Source organism: Apium graveolens, chromosome 3 (assembly GCF_009905375.1).
Source record: "Apium graveolens cultivar Ventura chromosome 3, ASM990537v1, whole genome shotgun sequence".
NCBI lineage: Eukaryota > Viridiplantae > Streptophyta > Magnoliopsida > Apiales > Apiaceae > Apium > Apium graveolens.
The window spans coordinates 30,435,952-30,459,713 of NC_133649.1; the positions used below are offsets into that span (position 1 = coordinate 30,435,952).

Below are 23,762 nucleotides of genomic sequence, written 5' to 3' on the forward strand. Positions count from 1 at the left end.
TGCTGTGAATAGAGTCTGTCAGTTCATGCATTCTCCAATACAAGAGCATTGGAAGGCAACCAAGCATATTTTCAGGTACCTCAAAGGCACAATTGATCATGGTCTTCTTATTCGTCATTGTACTCAACCTCAGCTTCGTGCTTACTCTGATGCTGGATGGTTATCTGATCCTGATGATTGTCGTTCTCAGTATGGATTTGCTATGTACTTTGGTCCGAATTTGATCTGTTGGACCTCACGTAAACAGCGTGTGGTGGCTCGTAGTAGCACTGAAACTGAATTATGTGCCTTTGCTTACACAACTGTTGAATTGGTTTGGTTACAACACCTTCTAAATGAACTTGGCATTTCTCTAAGATAACCACCGCAACTATTATGTGATAATATTGGCGCAACTTCCATGTCAGTCAATCCGGTTATTGGCTCCCGCTCCAAACACATTCACTAGGATTATTATTTTGTCAGAGAGCGTGTAGATGTTGGTCTTCTTAAAGTCAGTCATATAGTTGTTGCTGATCAAGTGGCAGACATCTTCATGAAGCCATTAAGCTCATCTTCATTTCATACTTTACGGTCCAAGCTTCAAGTTCTGTCCCGTACTTGATCTTGCTGGGGGGTATTATCACATTGTGATTGTGATTGATACTGTCTTAGTGTGCAAATATTTTTGTTACATAGTCCATGTCAATCATATCTTTAGGAGATATTGTTAGCGATTGATTGACTTGTTATTTAGGGATTCTTGTCACCCTTATAACTATATATACTTTGTTTGTGCATAATAATAGAACACACAAAAATCATATACTCTGTGATTATATTTGCAATCAAAACATGATAAAATATATTACTTATGAAGTATATTCTATAAAGATCATTATTCTAATAAAATTTTTGAAAATCATTCAATAGGTAAAACATGTATATTTAGCAAGGTAAACACATGTGTACTGCAAACTAGACAGTGTCATGTGTACGCAAACTAGACAATGTTGGTACATTAATAAGTTTTATGTTTACTTACCAAATGTATGATATATTCAAAAGAATATGGTTGACTATGTTTAACGCAATATATTATTTGTAGAGCATTTATTGTGTAGCATCTCCAATAATGATCCAAAGATCAAAATTTGGGACAGATTGTCCCAAATTCTCCTCTAACAGTAGTGATCCAAATTTGGATCATTGATCCAAATTTCTTTTGATGTAAAATAATGATTTTGTTAATTGTATATTTTCAGTATATTAGATTTTAAACTAATTTGTGATTGTTTTTTAATTTCTTTAATAATATTATGGAATTAATAGTTAAAAAATTATTTTAAGGATGGAATTTATTTAACAATGTGTTTTCGTTTATTAACCGAACGATTCTAATGTTTATCTATATATTAAAAACATTATCTTTGATTTAATAAGTTTATTAAATTTAATATAATTAGTTTATAATTTTTTAACATTATATTTAAGATTAAAGAGTTTGATATAATATTTTGGTATTATAATATTGGAAATGGTAATTTAGATCAAAATTTGGATCATGCTGTTGGAGTTTGTCAAGAATTTGGATCAGAACTTGGATTAGTTGGTGATCCAAACTTGGATTTTTGGATCAAAACTGTTGGAGATGGACTCAATTTCTCAAATAAAGTAGAGATTTTCATAGAAATAAACTCTAGAATCAAAATATCAATTGAATTTAAGATTGTATCATATTTGTTTATATATGTAAGATGTGATTCTTATTTAAATTTAAAAAAATTATAGCATGTGTTAGGGTATAATTTTGGGTGCACGACCAATTTTATATTTTATAAATATACTGTCATTATATTAAAATCATATTAATTACAAATGTATATGTTATATATAGACGATTATACAAAAATGATTATTTTATATATTCAATTATTCAATTTCATAAAGTTCATTTCATGTTTAACTGAATTAATTATTTTAGTGAATAAAATAATTGTGTGATTTTTATATTATAGATATTTATCTAATATTTATGAAACTTAATCAAATCGATAAAAAAAATAGTTCATGAAAAGGATATGGAATATTAAAATATTATTATATAAATATAACATAAAATCGCAACATTAATTTTGATTATATTTTTATTATGATGATATTTTAATATATTTATAAATCTTTGCGATTTTTTTTCCGATATATATAGTGACCTGTGACTCGCACATGCTTTTATGGTAGTTAATATTTTATAGATGTACCGGGGTGTTGCCATTTACGTGGTGTCGTGTCGATTCATTTCATATTGATGAATCAAAATTATCATATATCTATTCAACTCCAATATAGATATCCCAACATATATCTCTAAACCACATAACCACATAAAGTTCTATTATAATGGCTAGCAATGCTAAAGAACTAGGAGGGAGTTCTGTCAAATGAGGAAAAAGAGGTAGGGAAAGTGGAGGCGAACCTTTTAGATTAGGGAAAAGAGCCTGTCACAACTTCCAGCTTCATGTATTATTTTCTTGTTCATTTTAGATAGTAATAATGTGGTTCTGCTATATACTTCTATATACTGTTATATTATATGTGGTACTTAATGTCTTACAACAAATACCGGAACCGCCATATTTACAGGAGGATATGGGCGCTCAGGAAATAAACATGTTCAAGTCCTCCTTTCAGTTCTATAAGCCTTCTGTTATTAAAGATCCGTTCAGACTGCTTGTTGGGGATGTGGAAGTCCATTTTGATGACTTTACAACTTATCAAAGTCAAATACTGGAGAAATTCTATAGAATGGTTGTGGGTTCTCTTAATGAAGATGAAGCAAGATGTGCTTTGGAAATTAAAGGCATCTTGGATGCAAGAATCAATGTAGATCCTCAAGCTAATATGACGAGGAAGAAAAATGCTCATGCTAGACCTATAGAAGGTAGGAAATTCAGATTTAAAGATGATATCGTTCAATTTCAAGTCACTAGAACTAGAGGTATAACTACCCGATTCCCAGTTCTAGAAGCGAAGATATTTTCATCTCGTTTAAAAAAAATCATGAAGCATCTTAAAGATGATGTACAAACTCCGCCTGAAAAAGCTTTGATGGTGAGCCTTCAAAGAATGTATGATGAAGCCTTATTCGTGGAGAAAGCAACAAAGGAAAATAAAAATTACCTTATTATTTAACAACATTGATAAATTTCCATTGACCAGTTTCAAATTTATAATACCCCTACTGCCAGTAGGGTATATTCTTGACCTTTTTATGTATCCAATGGCACAAACTCATTCCAAAGGCATGTCTTCACTTTACAATAACAAGCTTAAATGATAATTATATAACAAGCTTAAATGATAATTTCATGAATTATCTATATAACCCCTTAACAAGACATGACAAATTGGATCTAAACCAAAAAAATTGATCCAAAATATGTGAAACCGAGATCCGAAATCACATCCTAATTAGATTATCTGAAGTTTACACAAATCTGAATAGATCCGATCCAAACCAATCTCTGAGAAAATAAAGTCAAATTCGATAATTGTCAGAAAACCGATCTCACCCAATTCGAAAATTACCTGAACCGAAAAATTATCAGAAAATGAACTGAAATATTAGATCCGATTATATTAATACAACTTTTAATATAATTTGCAAGTTTCAAACGTATGTAGGCTTTTCAAACAATTGTATAAAAAATTTAAAGGAGAAAATTCAAGTATACCGATGAACAAAGGTAGAGGTAAAACCTTTCTTGGATAAATCTTATGTGTTTCTTTATTTTTGTGATTAGTTATCTCTATATTTTAACTTTCATATTTGTTAGGTTCCTCAATAAAGTAATTGTCAGGATTGTACTTTCTTCGTGTTGCATATGATTGAGCTCTTATATATAAATAACTCGTGCTTCAAGAATTTGATTTTATTGCAAAAGATTGACAAAGGTGTGCGTGCACCTATAAATTATGGATGTGCCCATTTCAGCTCCCTTTGAAGATTGGGTGAAGGGTATGAGAACCAAACTTTAAACTTTTCTTGCCATGTCCGATGTGTATTAGTGTAAGCACTTAAGACTGAAGTCGGATTTGGCTTGGCGGTGACTCATCCCAACGTCGCCAAGGGTAGGCGCTAGGCGCCAAAGTGGGCGACTACATAGAGCTTGATTGACTCGATGGTGGGCTGATTTATACTTGGTTGTTGGTGCTAGTTGGCTTGACAATAATCAGATTATGTTGGGCTGAATATGTGACTGGATGGGCATCCAAAATGCATTATATTATTGGGCCCAAAGGCTGGGTTAATTATTGGGCTCATGTGGGGGAAATAAATTATGGGCTACAAGTGGCATGGCTGTAAGACAACAAAAATGTGGGTAATAGTTGAGATGCATATATATGTGTATACATATATTGATGGGTGTCTAGAGATTGCTAGCAACTGCTCAACAGATTGCACAAGCGAATGGTTGGCTGCCAGGTGTTGTTGTAACTGTTGGAAATTACTTGGCTGAGAGTAACTGCTCAACAAGGGAGAAAAATGTGGGAAGATATAGATATGCATATATCTGATGTAATCTGTATCTTGTATTCATTATTCTGCACATAGAAAATTGTATGAGAAAGATAGGCAAACATTGTAGTCTTGACTAATATTCTTTTGTATCCTTTTGGGTTGTGATGGCAATGAAAAGGTTGAGAGTGTATCTCTTGTAAATTCTGCTGTGTGCTTATATTTCATAGTGGCTATAATCAGATTAGCATAAGTGTAAACGAAGGGTGTTGGCTGCTGTTCTTGGGGCGCTTGTCCTTACTGGGCGTCTGGGGCTGTTGGGGCTGCTGGGGCGACTGGAGCTGTCGGGGCCGCGACTGAGCGACTGGAATTTGTGGGCGACTGAGCGACCGAGATCAGGCTGCACAAGCGACTTTGGATAAAAAATAGGCCTGTGACAACTGGTATCAGAGCTGTGTTGGTGAATTCGTGGTTTTAATCATGGTTGGAAACTCTACGGGTGAACGATTGACAAGGATGGAAGAATTTGTTGGAGTTCCTCTATAAACAGATGATATATCATTGGCGAATCATGTCCATAACCTTTATGAAGGTCTTGGCGAAGTGAAGGCGATGGTTAAGACTCTCAATAGAGTTTGTGATGGCAAGTTTGCAGACTTGTTCGCAATAACCGTTGCGTTTACTGAATTGACTAGAGATCAAATGCAGAAGATGAGTGATGAGATCACTATCTTGAAGAGGGCTGTGGCTGGCGGCACCTCGAGTGGTTCAAGTGATGACCACTCTAAGTTTAAAGTTCCATAACCAAAGGCGTTTGGTGGTAGTCGGAATGCTAAGAAACTTGAAAACTTCTTGTGGGATATGGAACAGTATTTTAAGGCTGCCCATTTTGGAGAAAATGAGAAGGTAACGGTTACAAGTATGTACTTGATTGGGGATGTGAAATTATGGTGGCGTACACGGATGAATGATGATGAGGATTCGGCGAGGCCCAGAATTGATAGTTGGGAAATGCTGAAGAAAGAGTTGAAGGATCAATTCTTGCCCAATAATGTTGCATGGTTGGCTAGAGAAAGCATGAAAAATCTAAGGCAAATAGGTATTATTCACGATTACGTGAAGGAGTTCAGTTCACTACTGTTGGATATTAAGAATATGTCTGATGAGGACAAGTTGTTCAACTTTGTGTCGGGACTGAAGCCATGGGAACAATCAGAATTAAGAAAGCAGAATGTTAAATATCTGAATAATGCAATTGTTGTCACTAATGGGCTGGTTGATTATAAAGTAGGGAATTCTATTGGTGATGCTAGGAAAAATAAGGGTGTCGCTGGAAAAGGAAAAGGGTAGAAAGACAAGAAGAAGTTCAAAAAGAAAGATGGTGACGCCCAAGCCAAACCCAAGAATGATAGGCAGTCCAAGGCAAAGAGCAAGGGCTGCTATATTTATAGGGGTCCTCATATGATGAAGGAATGTCCTAGAAAAGAGAAGCTGAATGCCATAATCGAAACCGAAGAGAGTGAGGTGCAACATGAAGCGCCTAGGCGTGTTAATCCAATCAGGAAGGTGAATGCCCTATGAACTGAGGAAATGGTGAAGACTCATAGGCTGTTGTATGTGAACGTTATCATTAATGGTCAGAGTGTGATGGCCATGATAGACACAGGTGCTACTAATAGCTTTGTGGCTGAGAAAAATGTTAAATTGTTGGGTCTTGAGTTGCAGCCTAGTACAAGCCAATTTTTAGCTGTAAATGCGAATGCTCAACAGGTTGGAGGTGTGGCTTGTATGAGTGTAAAGATTGGACCATGGGAAGGAAAGTGCAAGCTGTTGGCGATGCCCCTTGATGATTTTGATATCATATTAGAAATAGATTTTCTATTGGCAGAGAATGTTTCTGTGATGCCTCGTTATGGGGGAATATTCATAGGCGATGAGAAACAACCTTATTTTGTGAAGGGTATTCTAGAGAAGTGGGATAAGGGAAATGCAGAAAATGGGTTATTATCAGCCTTGCAGGTTGAAGCCGGATTGAGACGTGGTGAAGTAACATATCTTGCAGCCTTGGTTGAAGTGAATCCGGATCAAATGGTGGAAGTTCCAGATTTTGTTGCTGAAATAGTAAGGGAATTTGATGATGTTATGCCCCCTGAGTTGCCTAAATCCTTGCCGCCTGGACGTGCCATTGATCACAAAATTGAATTGGAGCCTGGTGCTTGGCCTCCTGCACAAGCCCCTTACAAAATGGGTCCATTAGAACTTGGAGAACTAAGGAAGCAGTTGAATAGTTTGCTGGAATCAGGGTTGCTGCGTCCCTCCAAGGCTCCTTATGGTGCTCTGGTTTTATTTCAGAAGAAGGCAGATGGGTCTTTGAGAATGTGTGTGGATTACCGGGCGCTGAATAAAGTGACGATCAAGAATAAGTATCATGTTCCAAATATAGTTGAGCTCTTTGAAAGACTTTCACGTGAAAAGTACTTCACAAAGTTGGATCTAAGGTCAGGCTATTGGCAAGTTCGGATTGCAGCATGAGATGAGTCCAAAACAGCATGCGTTACTAGGTATGGGTCTTTTGAATTTCTAGTAATGCCTTTCGATTTAACAAATGCTCCTGCCACATTTTACAATCTTATGAATGATGTGCTATATGACTATTTAGACAAATTTGTGGTAGTATATCTTGATGATATTGTCATATATAGTGAAAGTCTAGATGAGCACCTAGAATATTTGAAATGTGTATTCTTGAAACTATGTGAATATAGTCTCTATGTGAAGAAGGAGAAGTGTGAATTGTGCAGTACAGAAACTATGTTCCTTGGGCATATGATTAGTCAAGGACTTGTAAAGATGGATTTGAGAAAAGTTAAGGCCAGTGTTAATTGGCCTGCCCCTACTAAAGTTACTGAACTTAGGTCCTTCCTTGGGTTGGCGAACTACTACAGGAAGTTCATTTTGGGGTATTCAAAAATCATGCAAAGCCTCACTGATTTGTTGAAGAAAGATAATAAATGAGAGTGGCCCGGGAGCTGCATAAAAGCCTTTAAAAAGTTGAAGCAGATTGTGGCGACTGAGTCGGTACTTAGACTTCCTGATTTTGAGAAGCCATTTGAGATGCACACTGATGCTTCTGATAAAGCTATTGGTGGTGTGTTGTTTCAAGAGGGTCATCCGGTTGCATATGAAAGTAGAAAGTTGAAAGATGCTGAGTAGAGGTATACTACTCATGAGAAAGAAATGACTGCTGTGATTCATTGATTAGAAGTGTGGAGACATTACTTGATGGGTACAAAGTTTGTGGTGTGTACAGATAATGTGGCTAATACTTACTTCAAAACTTAGAAGAAATTGACTCCAAAGCAAGCTCGCTGGCAGGAATACTTGGCAGAATTTGATTTCACTTGGGTGCATAAGCCGGGAGCCCGGAACCATGTGGTTGATGCTTTGAGTAGAAAGGTGGATATTAATGAATTTGTCAATGCTTTAACAGTCATAAACTCAGATTTTGTGGGACAAATCAGGGTTCTCTCGGGAAGCGATGAGGCATATAAGCGACTTATGAAGGAAGTGCGTAAAGGCATTATCCGTAAGTATTGGATTGAAGATGGGTTGTTGCATGCCAAAGGCAACATGTTCTATGTTCCTTATGGTGGGAGTTTGAGACTACAGGTTTTGAGGGAGTTGCGCGACTCTAGTTGAAAGGATGTATGCTTTGTTATGTTAAACATATATTTGGCCCAAGATGTTAGAAGACACAGAAGCGTATGTGAATCATATTTGGTTTGTCAACTTGACAAAACAGAAAATATGAAGGAAGCGGGTTTGTTGTAGCCTCTTCCAATCCCTAGCAGGCCATGGCAGTCTATATCATTGGATTTTATTTCAGGGTTTCCTAGTATTGATGGGATGCGATCTATACTTGTGATTATGGATAGATTCTCTAAGTATGCTGTGTTTGTCCCTGCACAGCATGCTTGTCCGGTTGATGTAGCCGCTGGGCTGTTTTTCAAGAATAAGGTAAAGTATTTTGGGTTGCCTGAAGATGTGGTTAGTGATAGAGATACAAGATTCACTGGGAGATTCTGGACAGTTTTGTTTGGGTTGCTGGGGTCTGAACTGAAATTTTCTATAGCAAATCATCCTCAAACGGATGACCAAACAGAAAGGTTGAATGTTTTGCTAGAGGAATACTTGAGGCACTTTATCACTGCGAGTCAGAAAAATTGGTTGGATTTGATGGACACTGCACAGTTCTGCTATAACTTGCAGCGTTCGTCATCAATAGGCAAGAGTCCTTTTGAGATGGTTTTGGGAGTGTAGTTTAGAACTCCAAATGAGGTATCGATTCAGAGAACGGGTGGAAATTGTCTTGCTGCTTATAGATATGTTGTTGGGAGACAAGAAATATTTGAAGATGTTCATGTCAGTCTTAGTAAAGCACAACATAGGATGAGGAAGTATGCCGATAAGAAGCTCAGGCCTTTGGAATTTTAGGTTGGGGACAAGGTGTTACTGAAATTGACACCACAGATTTGGAAGAAGATTAGTTCAAAGTCAGTTCATCGTGGGTTGGTTCAGAAATATGATGGGCCATTTGAAGTTATCAAGAAAGTTGGTGTTGTTGCCTATAGATTAAATGTACCAGCTAGGATGAAGATTCATCCAACATTCCATGTGAGTTTTCTAAAGCCTTTTCATGAAAGTTTATTGGGTCAAAGGCAGCAATTGAAGTGGGTGCCTCCTACCATTTGGAAACAGTTTGACAAGATGGTTGATAAAATTCTTGATTATCGAACTATGGAGATGAGTAAGCAAAATAGAAAGACTGATTACTTGGTGAAGTGGAAAGGTGAATCAGAAGTGGATGTTACGTGGGAGAGAGATGTGACTTTGTGGCAATTTGAAGATCATATTAGGGAGTACCTGGAAAACCCTCCAATGAGGACATTGGCCTCTTCAAGCGGGGGAGGGTTTGTAAGCACTTAAGACTGAAGTTGGATTTTGCTTGGCGGTGACTCATCCTAACGTCGCCAAGGCCAGGCACTAGGCGCCAAAGTGGGTGATTACATGGAGCTTGATTGAATCGATGATGGGCTGATTTATACTTGGTTGCTAGTGCTAGTTGGCTTGAAAATAATCAGATTGTTTTGGGTTGAATATGTGGCTGGCTGGGCAGCCAAGATGCATTATATTATTGGTTCCAAAGGCTGGGTTAATTATTAGGCTCATGTGGGGGATTTAAATTCTGGGCTACAAGTGGCATGGCTGTGAGACAACAAAAACATGGGTAATAGTTGGGCTACATATATATATGTATACATATATTGATGGGTATCTAGAGATTGCTAGCAACTGCTCAACAGATTGATCAAGCGAATGGTTGGCTGCCAGGTGTCGCTGTAACTGCTGGAAATTACTTGGATGAGAGTAACTACTTATGTAACTGCTCAGCAAGGGAGACAAACGTGGGAAGATATAGATAGGCATATATCTGATGTAATATATTCTTGTATTCATTATTCTGCACATAGAAAATTGTATAGTGAAAGATAGGCAAACATTATAGTCTTGGCTTATATTCTCTTGTAACCTTTTGGGTTGTGATGGTAATGAAAAGGTTGGGAGTGTGTCACCTGTAAATTATGCTGTGTGCTTATATATATTAGTGGCTATAATCAGATTAGCATAAGTGTAAATGAAGGGTGTTGGATGCTGTTCTTGGGGCGTTTGTCCTTACTGGGCGTCTGGGGCTGTTGGGGCGACTGGTGTTGTTGGGGCCGCGACTGAGCGACTGGAATTTGTGTGCGACTGAGCGACCGAGATCAGGCCGCATAGGCGACTTTGGAGAAAAAAGTAGGCCCTTGACAACTAGTTTGACCAAATTTTAACACGCATTCTTCTTTATAACTATAAATGATGAAAGCACAATCAACGAACGCGATGTAATTAAAGTAAAATGGACATATAATTATAAATACAAAGTAGTTTAGTAGAACTTGTAGGAAAAAACAAATAATAGTTAAAACATAATAATTTTAGATCATGACAATCAACCTTTAGAAGTGGCCTTGAAAAGTATCGCCAGGGCTCCACAAATCGGAGAAGAAATTTTGGAGTTCTACCTATATCTTACCTGAAAGGTACATTGCTAGAGAATTGATTAGCTTGTTGGTTTGAGTACTTGCATCTCTCATTCCCCCACATCTTATTTTAATCCATGGAAGATGACCAACTACTATCCAAGGGAAGCTTAACATTACAGTCTCCTTATCATTAGCATCGGGATCTTGCAGGTCCAGTGACATCTTCACCCATTTGTGATGGTAAGTTACTTGGTACCAGGCTGATACTTTTCGTTCATATGTTGTATTCTTTTCATCATTGAAAAGGTCATCAAAATCAGCATCCATATGTTGAAAGATCCCCCTGAACTCAATTTTTAAAGCGTCGTAAGCATTTTTAAGTCTCTTCTTTAGTTCACCTTGCTTCTTCCTACTAATTTTAGGCATGGACCAAATGTGTCCTGTTACAACCTTATCTTTTTTGTTCACTTTATACTGTCCAAGAAGGTTTTTTAGCTGTTCATCATAAGAGCACTTAATTCCCCATGCATCATTTATAAAAGTTGCTAATCGTGGTGTCTCCAGATCCGTGTTATAGAGAATTTCTCTAGGAAGAATACTAATTTACATGGAACCTATCAGGCGAATATCATAATCATATTTGATATTGCGATAAAGTCTTCCCAATATTTTAGTAGATTTGTATGATTAAAAATCCTCTTTTCCCATAAAAATAGGGTATGATTTCGGTTTTAGATGAGATGCCATGTTTATGATTTTTCCGATTTTGGGAAATCAACAGCTTTGGCAGCAAGATATGCCAAAACAAGGCATTTTATTAGAATTTCAAAATTGTTGGAATTTGCATTAGTAATAACAGTTGGGTTATAGATGTAGTAATATATTGGAAAGAAAATAAGCGCAATAGGCTCTAGTAAACCCAAGAAATATGGTAGGTTATAATATATTAAGTTATCTACATGCATGCAAGGTGATAAGTCAAACACTTATTAAGGTGTACACAACAACTATATGGAAATGGATAAAACACCTATGAATATATAAGCTATCCAGAAAGACGTAGGTGAAGTCCATATTGAGGAAAATATGTTTACACAGGGATGGTGCAAGTGCATACAAGGTATACACAAAATCAATTATGCACAGTTGAATATACTATGTCAATCTAGTGAAAGATGGTAGGCTGACTAGAAGACCAGGAGGATCACCAGAAAATTGCAAAGCCGGTTTGATAATCCAAAGTCTCACCTGGTGGACTAATAAATATAACATATGTAAGGAATGATGTCAGCTAGTTTAAAGCTTATAAATAGGTATGGTCATTGGTAGTATAAAAAAGAACACTGAAGTGATAGTCTCAGCAGAGAAAAAAGAGCAGAAGCTTACATAGTGGAGAACATATGTCTTTGTATCAAAGAAAATCAAGCTATAGCTTGAAGTTGTAAAATGTTATAGAAGTTGTAACTCTCGTTTCTAATATTAATATTAGTGTGTGTTATCCAGTTATAAAATATCGTGTTTGTGTCTTAATATTATTAAAATTATTTGATCGAGCCCATACATGTTTCCAACAAGTGGTATTCGAGTTAAGGTTCCGTTCGTGAAAAATGGCGAATCTGCTGCAACCCCAAATTCTGAAGTTGACGAACACAAATTACGAGGACTGGAGTATCCAAATGAAGGCACTATCAATTCATACGAAATTTAGGATATTATCGAAAGCGAGTATGACGAGTCCACATCATCCGCTGAAGCATCCCTTTCAAGTGCAGAGAAGACGATGTTAAAAGAGTGTCGGAGTAAAAATAACAAGATATTTTTCATGATTTATCGAGGTATCGATGAATCCACCTTTGATAATAATTCACATGTAAAGAAGGAAAAAGATGCATGGGAGATTTTGCAGAAATTGTTCAAATGTGTGGACATAGTAAAAAGGTGTCGCGCCACTGCAAGTTCTTCGTGGCGAGTTAGAAAATATCAAAAAGAAGAGTTCATAAAATACCAGAGAGCATGTTTTCCATTTGAAAACGGTGAAAAGGAACAAAGAACATCATGATGATGATACGATTCATTTGGAAAAAAGTATTGCAAAATAAAGCATCAGTTAATAATAATCATAACTGAAGTAATTTTAATATTTCAGGGGAAGCGCCAAGAAAAATGGGGAATTGTGATAAAATCTGTGAAGCAACAAGTGTGGCACAAACAACTTTTGAATAATTGGTGTTATGTTTAAATGCAAGAGGAGAAAGCAAAAAAAGTCTAGTACATGTGCGTCATAAAATTGAGGAACGAGTGCACTACAAGTGTAAAGATATCTTAGATGATATATTTATGAAACTGTTAAAGTGGGGTATAAAAATGAAAGATAAACTCGAAATATAAATTCGAGTTTGAGGGGGAGTGTTAAAATTTCAAACTCGTTGAAATTTACATTAGTAATAACAGATGGGTTATAGATGTAGTAATATAGAGAAAAGAAAATAAGAGCAACATGCTCCAATAAACCCAGGAAATATGGTAGGGTATAATATATTAAGTTATCTACATGCATGCAAGATGATAAGTCAAACACTTATTAAGGTGTACACAACAACTATATGGAAAATGGATAAAACACCAATGAATATATAAGTTATCCATAAAGACGCAGATGAAATCCATATTGAAGAAAGAATATTTACACAAGGATGGTGCATGTGCATAGAAGGTATACACAAAATCAATTATGCACAGTTGAATATACTCAAGTCAATACCATAAAAGATGGTAGGCTGATCAGAAGACCAGGAGGATCACCAGAAAATTACAAAGCCGGCTTGATAATCCAAAGTCTCACATTGTGGGCTAATAAATATAACATATGTAAGGAATGATGTCAGCTAGTTTAAAGCTTATAAATAGGTCTGGTCATTGGTAGTATAAAAAAGAACACCAAATGATAATTTCAGCAGCTATACCTTGAAGTTGTAAAAAGTTATAGGAGTTGTAACTCTCGTTTCTGATATTAATATTAGTGTGTGTTATCCGGTTATAAAATATCGTGTTTGTGTCTTAATATTATTAAAATTATTTGATCGAGCCCATACACGTTTTCAACACATTTCCATCATGTGCTCCATAATCGCTGCTATCAGAATGAACGGCATGGGCATTGCAGATGGTACCTAGTCTTTTATTGACCATGTTTCTAGCAAAGAAATCTGACAAGTCCTATAGTTTCAAAATTTAAAGTGTAAGATAATTAAATATAAAGAGATACATTATCTTCTTATGTGAGTCTCTAAGCAATATGATGTCAATAACAACTTTGTGACCAATGATCGGCTATTATTTTAAAAAAATATAGGATACATAAATGTCCTTGGCATATATTATAGATAAAACAGGTTGGAAGCAATTCAAACCAATATCTTAGCAGCATATGTAATATCATATAGAATTCTACATGTAATAGATTAAACTCAATATTTTATTCATCCGTGATTAATAATTTTATTTTGTCGATGGATATTTCAAAACAATTAAAAAGTTCAGATAAAAACTAACATGGGATTTCATATATACCTAAATCAATAATTGATAAATTCGCAATGATGTGCAACAGTTTCCAAGAATCTCCCAAAATTAATAAAAGAACAAATTATTAACATATTCAAATAATTACCTTACGCTTAACTTTGTGCGACAACTCTTTGACTTCTGGAGTGGAGTAAACCATAGCTGGCCAACTCTTTTTGCAAGGCTAAATAAGATTCTAATCCCATGTGACAAAGTAGAGATCGCCATCAAGTTCACTTCCAGATGTTTCATTTGTATGAGGTCGGTCTTCTTTTTGAGGATATATACGCAATCATAAAGATGATGCAAGTTGGGAACATCTACTGCCTTTAGAATGCGCACATCTCCAGGGTGTAGACAAGGGTTTGTCCCTGCCACCACTGAGCCCTTAATAACTTGTAAATCTTTTTTTGTCTCCAAAACTCTGAACCAGGCTTCGCAAAGCAGTTTTCAAGTGAATGATTTGACACTTAAACAAAGCACTGCCCTTTTCAAGTATTGTCAGCTCATCCAAACATCCCATTAACCACCTTCCTGAAGAAACATAGATCGTAGCCTTTTCTCTGATATCCCCAAACAGTGCCGCTCTTATGCTTGTTAGCATGCCTCTTAAATGTGGTTCATCAAGAGGCTTGAAATTAGCACCTAACATAATAGCAGTTGTATTTCCTTCTACAGCACAAGAGGTAGTAACAACATCAAAAGCCATGTCTAAATTTCCAAGCATCTTATTTAGCTTGGAAATCAGGGACTCCTGCATATTCCAAAATGCACTGTCACTGACGTTCAAAGTTGAAAGTAAGCTTATAATCTGCCTATTTAAGAACCCAGGCTGAAAACGAGTCCAGGAACAGATTTCAAGAATAGTGTGGCTGGACTCAAACTTTTTCATGCTTGGCCTCAAAGAAAGCAGATCCCACTTTTACTCGCTGGCCAACATGCAACATCACCCTTGCAGCCACTATACTGAATCTGATACCCATATAGAGAGCTTACATTCAACTTTAGTCTCTATGCAACTTTCATTGCAAGATCATATGATATCATGCCAATTCCATCAGAAAAATCGGATCCATTCCTTTTAATATCTGCAAGCTCAAAATCAACATTATCAGTAGGAACATCAACAGTTGCATACGTGGAAGTGAAGCACATACCCATTCTAGCAGAACACTTTGCAATTTTCTTGTTGGTGCAGCGGCCCATCCAACTCAAAACTTCACGCATATGAGTCTTCTGGTCCCCAGCAAAAAACCAAGCCAGATCGATCCCTTAATTGATTAGCTGAAAAGGCCAAAAAAAGTAATACTGACCACATAAATGGAATCCATCATTTACTATAGCCTTCAACCTTTTAAACACTGAGGTTTTTTGAGAATTCATATTTGAGGTGTTGTCTCTAATGATAGGAGCAGGAGAGTAGGTAACAACATTCATATTTAGCATCTACATGCCATCATCCATGAAGGTAACCTGTAAAAATCGATCAGCAACCATTTTATAGTTCCTAAGAACCCTATTTGAAAGTTCAACTTCTGGTGGAAGACAGTAAGCTCTTGCCGGGGTGATGATTAACCTTCCACCATCAATAATATCATCTAGATCTCGGGTTCTTAAAAGCTTTGGATTTCTCAGCAACCAATCATGCACAGTTTTCATCCTTTCACATGCATTAAAATTAGGACATTTGGTGGGATATATATGTTTTAGGGCGGCTATATTTTACTTCCTCCTTCTGGGATTTCAATAGATCAAATAAATGCTACGACAATGGGATAAATATGCCTTTGTGCAATACAACATTTAAAAAAACAAGATTTTAAAGTTGATACCTTCCTTGATTTGTATACAAAAATGGATCAGGCATTGGCATTCCAAAATCAGGTTCATCTTGTACAGTCAGATGTGTATGCAAATCTTATATAGGAACCCTTCGCTCTTTCAGGTATTGCATAGCCTTCCGCAACTTGCTTCCATGGTGTGGTTGGATCAGTATTCCATATATATCACACTTCCCGATGGCACGGGACATGGAAAAATTTGTGGTCCGAATCCAAGGATCATAATCGTCCAAAATATCAAATGGAGCTAATTCTTCGATATCATCATCTGTAGTTCTATAGTATAGCTTCGGAGAGATCTCCAAATGTAGCAGTATAATTATGTGTGATGTATCATTATATGTTTTTATCAATTGAATGTCTCTAACCAAGAACTCAACCTTATAATTACACTCTATTATAACATGTTTTCGTATATCCGAGAAAGAAAAAGCAGTATCCATGTTAAAAATGAACTTGCAAGTTTCATCGAAGAGATGCACAAGAAATTCTACACCACTAGGTGGGCTTCTCCAACCTACAAAAAACTCATCTTGTCTGACCAAGCCCCCAATCTCGATATGGACATCTCGAAGCTTAAAGGGTGCCTATAGACTTTCAGACCCGAAAATAATCTTTAAAGAATTGTTTCCAAGTATAAGCACTCCACACCCAATAACTGATTTTACTGAACCTGGAGACATAAAATGCACATATGCATGTGGGATTACATTCTCATATAAAATCAATCTTTTAAGTGTTGTAGTGTCAATTGAAAAATCTGGGAACGCATCAAAAGGTGTTGCAAAGGTCTTCAACCTACATCTCCAAACAAGCCCCAAGTTTTTTTCTTCGAAGTAAGTTACAAGGGTCTTTGAAGTTACAGATCCATCAAATCCACCAACATTAATTTGAGTATATGCTGAATCACTTTCATTTTCTTCAGACCCCATTCTTTTAACCCCTGCAACTACAAACAATGATCCTCTGAAATCCAATCTTTAATTTGACCTGACAAGAAAGGATTATACGCTAACTATGTATAATTTAGAATTATGTAATACAATGCAGACTATCAGTAGCATAAAAAATAGATTACTTATCAACAGTATCCCACTGATAACGTTGCAAGGAGCAAGGACTTGAAATAGTGTCGGGGGAAAGAATCAATGACAAAAGAAAGAAGGTTAAAAATAACAATTTTTTAGTGCAAATAGTTGAAAATACCCATTCTGGAAGTGGATGGCTGAAAATACCGTTTTAAATACGCATTTGTCATTTGGGTATCGTGTTTTGTACTAGATACACATTTATCAAATGGGTATCCAATTTTTTTTTATTTTTTTTTAAGATACGCATTTGGCAAATGCGTATCTCAATGGTAATACCCAAACTACAAATGCGTATCTTTAGTAATTTTCTTAGATACCCAATTCTCAAATGCGTATTACACTTGCCCAATTACAAAATGCGTATCCAAAATGGTATTTTCTGCCATGTGTTTTGAAAATAGGTATTTTCAGCCATTACACTCCAAAAATGAGTATTTTTAAACATCACCCATGACAAAATATTCATCGATTACCTTCTTGAGGCAGCGAGGAGTGAAGAACAATGAATCTCACCACTATCTTTTCTCTTTACAGCACGGTATTTTTTTACTGTATGGTAATTTTTTTCTTTTACAGGGTAATATTTTACTCTGATGTAATACCGCATGGCTGCCTTGCCTTTCAACTATCTCCCTATTAATATAGATAGCTACCAGCTTCATTGACTGACTATGATAGTTTCTTTAGAATTTGTGTATTGACATACATAAATATTGCTTTTATTTGTCTATCACAAGATAGTGGGAAGGGTCGCTTCTCCCCGTAAAACAAAGGATAGTGAGATTCGAGCCGTTTGCTAGCGGTCATTAGTCACCATTATTTTACTATATTATTTCAAACTAGTAATGATGAAAAGTGATAATAATGTATACAGACATAAATATGTAGGGTTGAGCAGAAAATCGAAAAAATCCGAATTTGAAACTGAAACCGCTAAAAATCGTTAATATCCGAACCGTAAAAATTCGATTCAAAACCGAAACCGCAAAATTAAAAATCAAAACCGAAATCGATTTTCCGGGTTCGGTTATAGGTGAAAACCGAACCGAAAAAATCCAATCCGAAATGATAATTAAAAATAAATAAATAAAATATATTCAATATATATATATATTTTAAAAGTTAATAAATACGTATAGGAATGTTCATCGATCATCAAACCTGAATTAGCTAGGATCTTGCTTGTGCATTAATACATATTTTTTTAAAAGTTATGAATCATGTTCACTCCCCATTGACTGGTAAGAAATTACTTTATCTACTATCTGATTTCCCTGCATATACCAAAGGTGTTTGGTTATCATAATTAACAAATCTATATATCTTTTTTGTACTTGAACCACGCATGCAAACTGGCAGTTGCTGTGCGTTGCTGGTAACTAATGACTTATGTTAGATTTCTGGCAAATGATGTTCTCAATCTCGGTTATTTTTTTAATATTCTTTTTATATTGCCCTGTAAAAATGTCAACAGTAGTTTCCTTCTTTTTCCTATCATTACTTAAAGTCATGTCTGTTAAAATAATGCTCGAATTAACTTAAATTGTTATAATTTATTATGACTTTGTATTCTTGTTTTGGAATAAATGTATTTTGTACTTTGTATTTTGAATGCTTAAAATTTTTATTACTCGTATTTATTTTGCTAATTTAATTGGACGCGGTTTTATAACCGAACCCGCTCCGATAAAAACCGAACCGAGGTTTTTAAAATTTAAATCGAACCGGTGGCTTCGGTTGCGGTTGCAGTTATAAATTTTAAAAACCGAGAGTATGGGGTTTCAGTTTCGATTTTTAACAAACCCCGCCCCGATCCGCCCCGATCCGCCCCGCGTTCTCCCCTAGAAATATGTAGCGATGTACAAAAAGATACATGCGCCTCCTATACAAATTCTTTTTAACTAATTTAATTACAATCTCTATAATTCGTTTTTACTTATTTCACCTTTTTTATTTTTTTCCCTCCTTTCTCACTCCCAAGTGTTAAATTATATTAAATAAAATACACGAATATGCAAAATTTTATGTAAATTATTAAATTTTAGTTACTAATGAGTTATCACATTATTTAGATAGACATAAGATAATTCTAAAATCAAAAATTCCTGATTTTTAAAATTTTATTAACCTAATAATGATAAAATTTTATTTTAATTATATCTTTAGTCCTACTTATTGCAAAAACTTTTTTTAAGGATCTAGTTATTTAGAAACTTAATGTTATTAAAAACATGTATAATTTAAACACAATTTTAAATAAGGGGTTGAAGGATTTAACCAATATGGGACAGTAGGGTTGAAATTTTCACCACTACTAGACAGTAGGGTTTAAATGTTTCACCCTCTACTGTCTAGTAGGGGTTGAATATTTTTTCCCTACTCGACAGTTTCACCCCTACTGGACAGTAGAGTATGAACGTTTCACCCCTACTATCTAGCAGGGGCCAAATGATCAATATGAGTCAAACATTTAACCCCTACTATCTAGCACGGGTTCAGTAGGGGTTCAATATTTCCCCAATTTTACCCCTACTGCATAGTAGGGGTAGAATCTTTTAGCTACCTAGATGTCCATACCCACTACGCCCTAGCCGTATTCCCGACACACTTGCTATATCTATATCCCCTAATGTTTCATCCCACTTTTTCCTATCAACTATACATGATATATACATCAAAAAGATTATTATATACATATATAGTTGAAATTAGTAATAAATTTTAAAGGTTAAAATTTTCATATCCAATATGATTTAAATTTAAAAATTTAACTTTAAATTTGATGTTTGAGTTCAGTGATTTTTTTTAATATCGCTCTAAATTTTCGACAATGTCCTATTTGACACCTCCTAGTGTTTTCAAGAGTATTTTCAAGATTTTTCATGTTATTTCGCAATTCCGTCATCTATTGCTCGTTGTGGGTGACTTTTGCAATCAAAATATTAACGATACCTTTCAGATTTGCCAATTGCCGTTGAAGCTCAAAAGAAGATGCCATTATTAATTAATAAAGTAGAGTAGAAGAAAGTGAAAATAATGAAAGTAAGTTTTACCTAAAAACGCAGAAGAAAAAGAAATGGCAGAAGTAAAGTAGAGAGAGAAACTGTCTCTCCTCTCCTTTCATCTCCGACTTGACTTGAAGTTCTTTTTTTAACTTACTTGACTTTGCAAATCTTTGCAAATTTTTGTTAATTATCGTGTTTTTATTTTTAACTAGTTGTATGTTTATAGAGCCTGAGCCCAAAATCCGGCGTAGCCGGAGAAAAACCCGAAAAGCCTGGTCCTAAAAAAGTACAGTCAAGTTTGACCCGGCCCGAGGGTCTTAAACGGTCCTACAATTTTCGTCTAAGCTCGGCTCGGCTTGAAACTCGAAATTCCCAGTTAAAATCCCGGCTAAAGCCCGTGATTTTCAAAAGTCCGGATAAAAGTCATAAAATCCCGGGCTTTTATGAAAATCCGAATAAAATCCTATTTTTTATAGATAAAATCTATAAATATGTAATATTTTTGATATATTTCAAGTATATTAAACTTAACAAGTATATTAAAATCAATTACATGCTAGATAAATCTTTATTTGTACATAACTTATTTAGTTTAGGGGATTTGTTTTCGATATACTCATGTATAAGGATATTTATACGCTTCACGATCAAATTAACTTCAATAACGAACATAAGACATTTTATGTATAATATTCTTATAATAACATTATACGATGAAACAAGTATTATAATAATAATTTAATAATAATAAGGATCATAATATTTATTCATATATTTTATGAATTCTAGTTATTCATAGTTATAAAATTTTGGAAGTTATTTTCTTTATAAAAATTGGTGTTGATATATATTAATTTTACAAAAAAAGAAAAAAAACATTATATATATATAATTAAAAAAACCCGGATAAAGCCCGGTCTGGCCCGTTCCGAGGGCCTAAAATGGGCCTCATATTTTAGAGAAAGCCCGGCTCAGCCTGACCCGATTCTTAAAATCTCGGGTTTTTCGAAGCCCGGTTAAAATCCGGTTCATAGGGCTTCTTGTGCATCTCTAGTTTTAGTACCTGTCTGAAGATTTATTTTCCAAGGTTGCTCAGCTAGAGAAGGAAGTGACTGAGCTCATAACTGAAAACTTTCATCTTAATGAAACCTTGGAGAATACGGACAGAATAATGACTGAACAAAGCATTACAACTCAACAACTTCTCCTTAATCACCAATAAATGATGGCTGCAATGATGACTAAAATGGGTCTTTAATCTCCTGAAGCAGTGTCGTTACAACATTTCAACTTCTTCAAACCCTAGAGCTTCAAGGAAGTCTGCTAACAAGCCTAAGGGGGAGAATAAAGAAACTAAGGGAGATGAGAGCACCGTCTTTTCTAGAAGAGGGGGAGCAGCAAATAAGGGTAACTCACAATGACTAAATGTAAGTTGAATCTAATCCATTATGTATTAACTTTATATCCATCTGTATGTATTTATATATGTATATAGTCCATTTGTTTCTTAAAATTTTTGGGTGAATACTAGGTTTTGGAGGGATATTGAACTGCTTTTTTAGAGTGTCTGCTTAAGACAATTTTGATGTTTATTTTCAGGAATGCCTATGTATTAAAACTGTTAGATTTGCATTTTGATTGATATTCATTATGTTAACTGAGCTTCTAGCCATTTTGATACCAAATTTCTAGAGTCAGGAACTTTATGTTAGAAAATTAGGATTTTAGAGCTTAATTTAATTATGTTCTTGATGTTAATCCTAAAATCTAATGATTGGAAATTGTTCAATGATATTTGAACTTAAATTTTCATGTATGGTTTTAAGAATTTTCTTAATGAAATCCATATGAAATGAGAGTTGGAAAAGCTTGGAAAAATTTGAGAATGTTTGTCCCACATTGAAATAAATAAAGGAGGTTGTGTGCTTTATATGGTATTACCCACATGAGTAGTATACAACTACTAAGGTGTGTGATGGTCTATTGTGTTGTTGTGTGCTTCACGCGCGCGCACACACACACGCGCGCCCCGCCCCGCCACGCCACGCACCGCACCGCACCGGACCGGGTCGGGTCGAAGGGCGATTTGGAAGAATGTCTCGGCGTCTCGCGTACGCGAGGCGACCTGGGCGAGGATTTTATTTATTTGTGAATTAATTTATACTGAAATGGGCCAAGTCACTTTGTTAGTGGGCTTAATCTAAATACCTTGAACCTGGACAAATAATATAATCTGATCTGTAACTGATGAATAAAATCAGAACTTAAGTTCTGATATCAGAACTTAACTTAAGTTCTGATATCAGATCAGAACTTAAGTTCTGATATCAGATCAGAACTTAACTTAAGTTCTGATAATAATGTGGGTTTTAATGGGTGTTAATGTGAAAAGCTGTTACAAGTAATTTAAATTCAAAATCTGATCAGTTTTGATTTTTTATTAATGAAGCAGTTTAATTCAGACATTAAGTGTGTGGACAGTTTCATTTTTTCCTCTCCTATAAATAGAGGTTAAAGTGAATGTATTATACACACTACATTCTCTTCTCTTCTCTTCAACCTCTCTGCATTTCTCTTCCAAAAGTCCTGAAGTGCTGATATTTTCCGGCGACTGAGGTGATGGTCGAAGTGGAGCTTTTGTTGCTGCTGTTAACATAAACTCTGAGCTGTTTTATCCTGGTGGAGATATTGTGCGCATCCCAAACGCAGCAGGTAGGGGCAATATTCTCTTCAAGAGCAGCCAGGACTTCGAGCAAGGTCTGGTGACTCAGTTGTGATCAATTTCTTGGCATTTTGTATCTGTGAATCTTTATTTCAGTCACTGTTAAAAGCTATGGTTTCGGGTACATCTTTCTTTCTCTCTCCGTTATTTTAGTTACTGATTTTGTTTACCTGCATGTTTTGTTTTGTTAACTGTGGTCTTGGCCTAAACTTGCTAAATTCTTTATACACTTGCTTCTATGTTGCTATATTTGTTAGTGAGATTTACAACATTCTTGAAGAGAATATTAGTTATATAGAATTTAGCATAATGGTTATCGTTGGTGGCATTGGCTTTTCTCGCTGGCAGAAAAGGATGAAGTTGTGGTTGACTATAAAGGGTCTGTGGCCGGTTGTGGAATATGAGAAACCAGTAGTGGATCAAGAGAAGGCTGACACAGTTAAGGCTTTTGCGAAGTGGGCTGAGAAGGATGGAGTGGCTAGGGCGGCCATTCTGGCGGCACTAACAAACACTTTGTTTGATGTCTATTCTTCTGATGCCTACTCCGCAAAACTCTTATGGGAGAAGCTGGACCAGACACATAATACTGACTCACAAGGTCTAGAAAAGTATTATGTGGTAAGGTTCCTCGAGTTCAAGCTAGTGGACAATAAGTCCATGACTGAGCAGGTGCATGAGTTCGAGATGATAGTGCATGCTTTGAAGGAGTCTGGAATGAATCTCCCGGAGAAGTTCAAGGTGATGAGTGTGATTGAAAAACTCCCGAAGTCTTGGGAAGAGTTCTCTCTCTCCCTGAAAAGACAGAAAGGAGAGATCACCTGGACCAACCTTATGCTGGACATCTCGGTGCAAGAACAACACAAGTCCAAACAGGGACATGTGATGCCAACTGAACATGGTACCTCGAAGGTAAACATAGCAACTGTAGGACAAAAGAGGAAGGCTTTTGCTAAGAAAG

At 35.8% G+C, this 23,762-nt stretch overlaps 1 protein-coding gene and 1 pseudogene across 1 annotated transcript; one reads left to right on the forward strand and one right to left on the reverse strand.

The window, feature by feature from the left end:
• The first annotated feature begins 5,359 nt into the window (after window positions 1–5,359).
• On the forward strand, window positions 5,360–5,848 carry LOC141714059 (uncharacterized). Its single transcript, XM_074517603.1, has one exon. The coding sequence runs from the start codon at window positions 5,360–5,362 to the stop codon at window positions 5,846–5,848; it is 489 nt and encodes a 162-aa protein (XP_074373704.1).
• A 4,166-nt stretch (window positions 5,849–10,014) lies between these two features.
• On the reverse strand, window positions 10,015–16,918 carry LOC141714061 (RNA-dependent RNA polymerase 6-like; annotated as a pseudogene).
• Window positions 16,919–23,762: the final 6,844 nt, after the last annotated feature.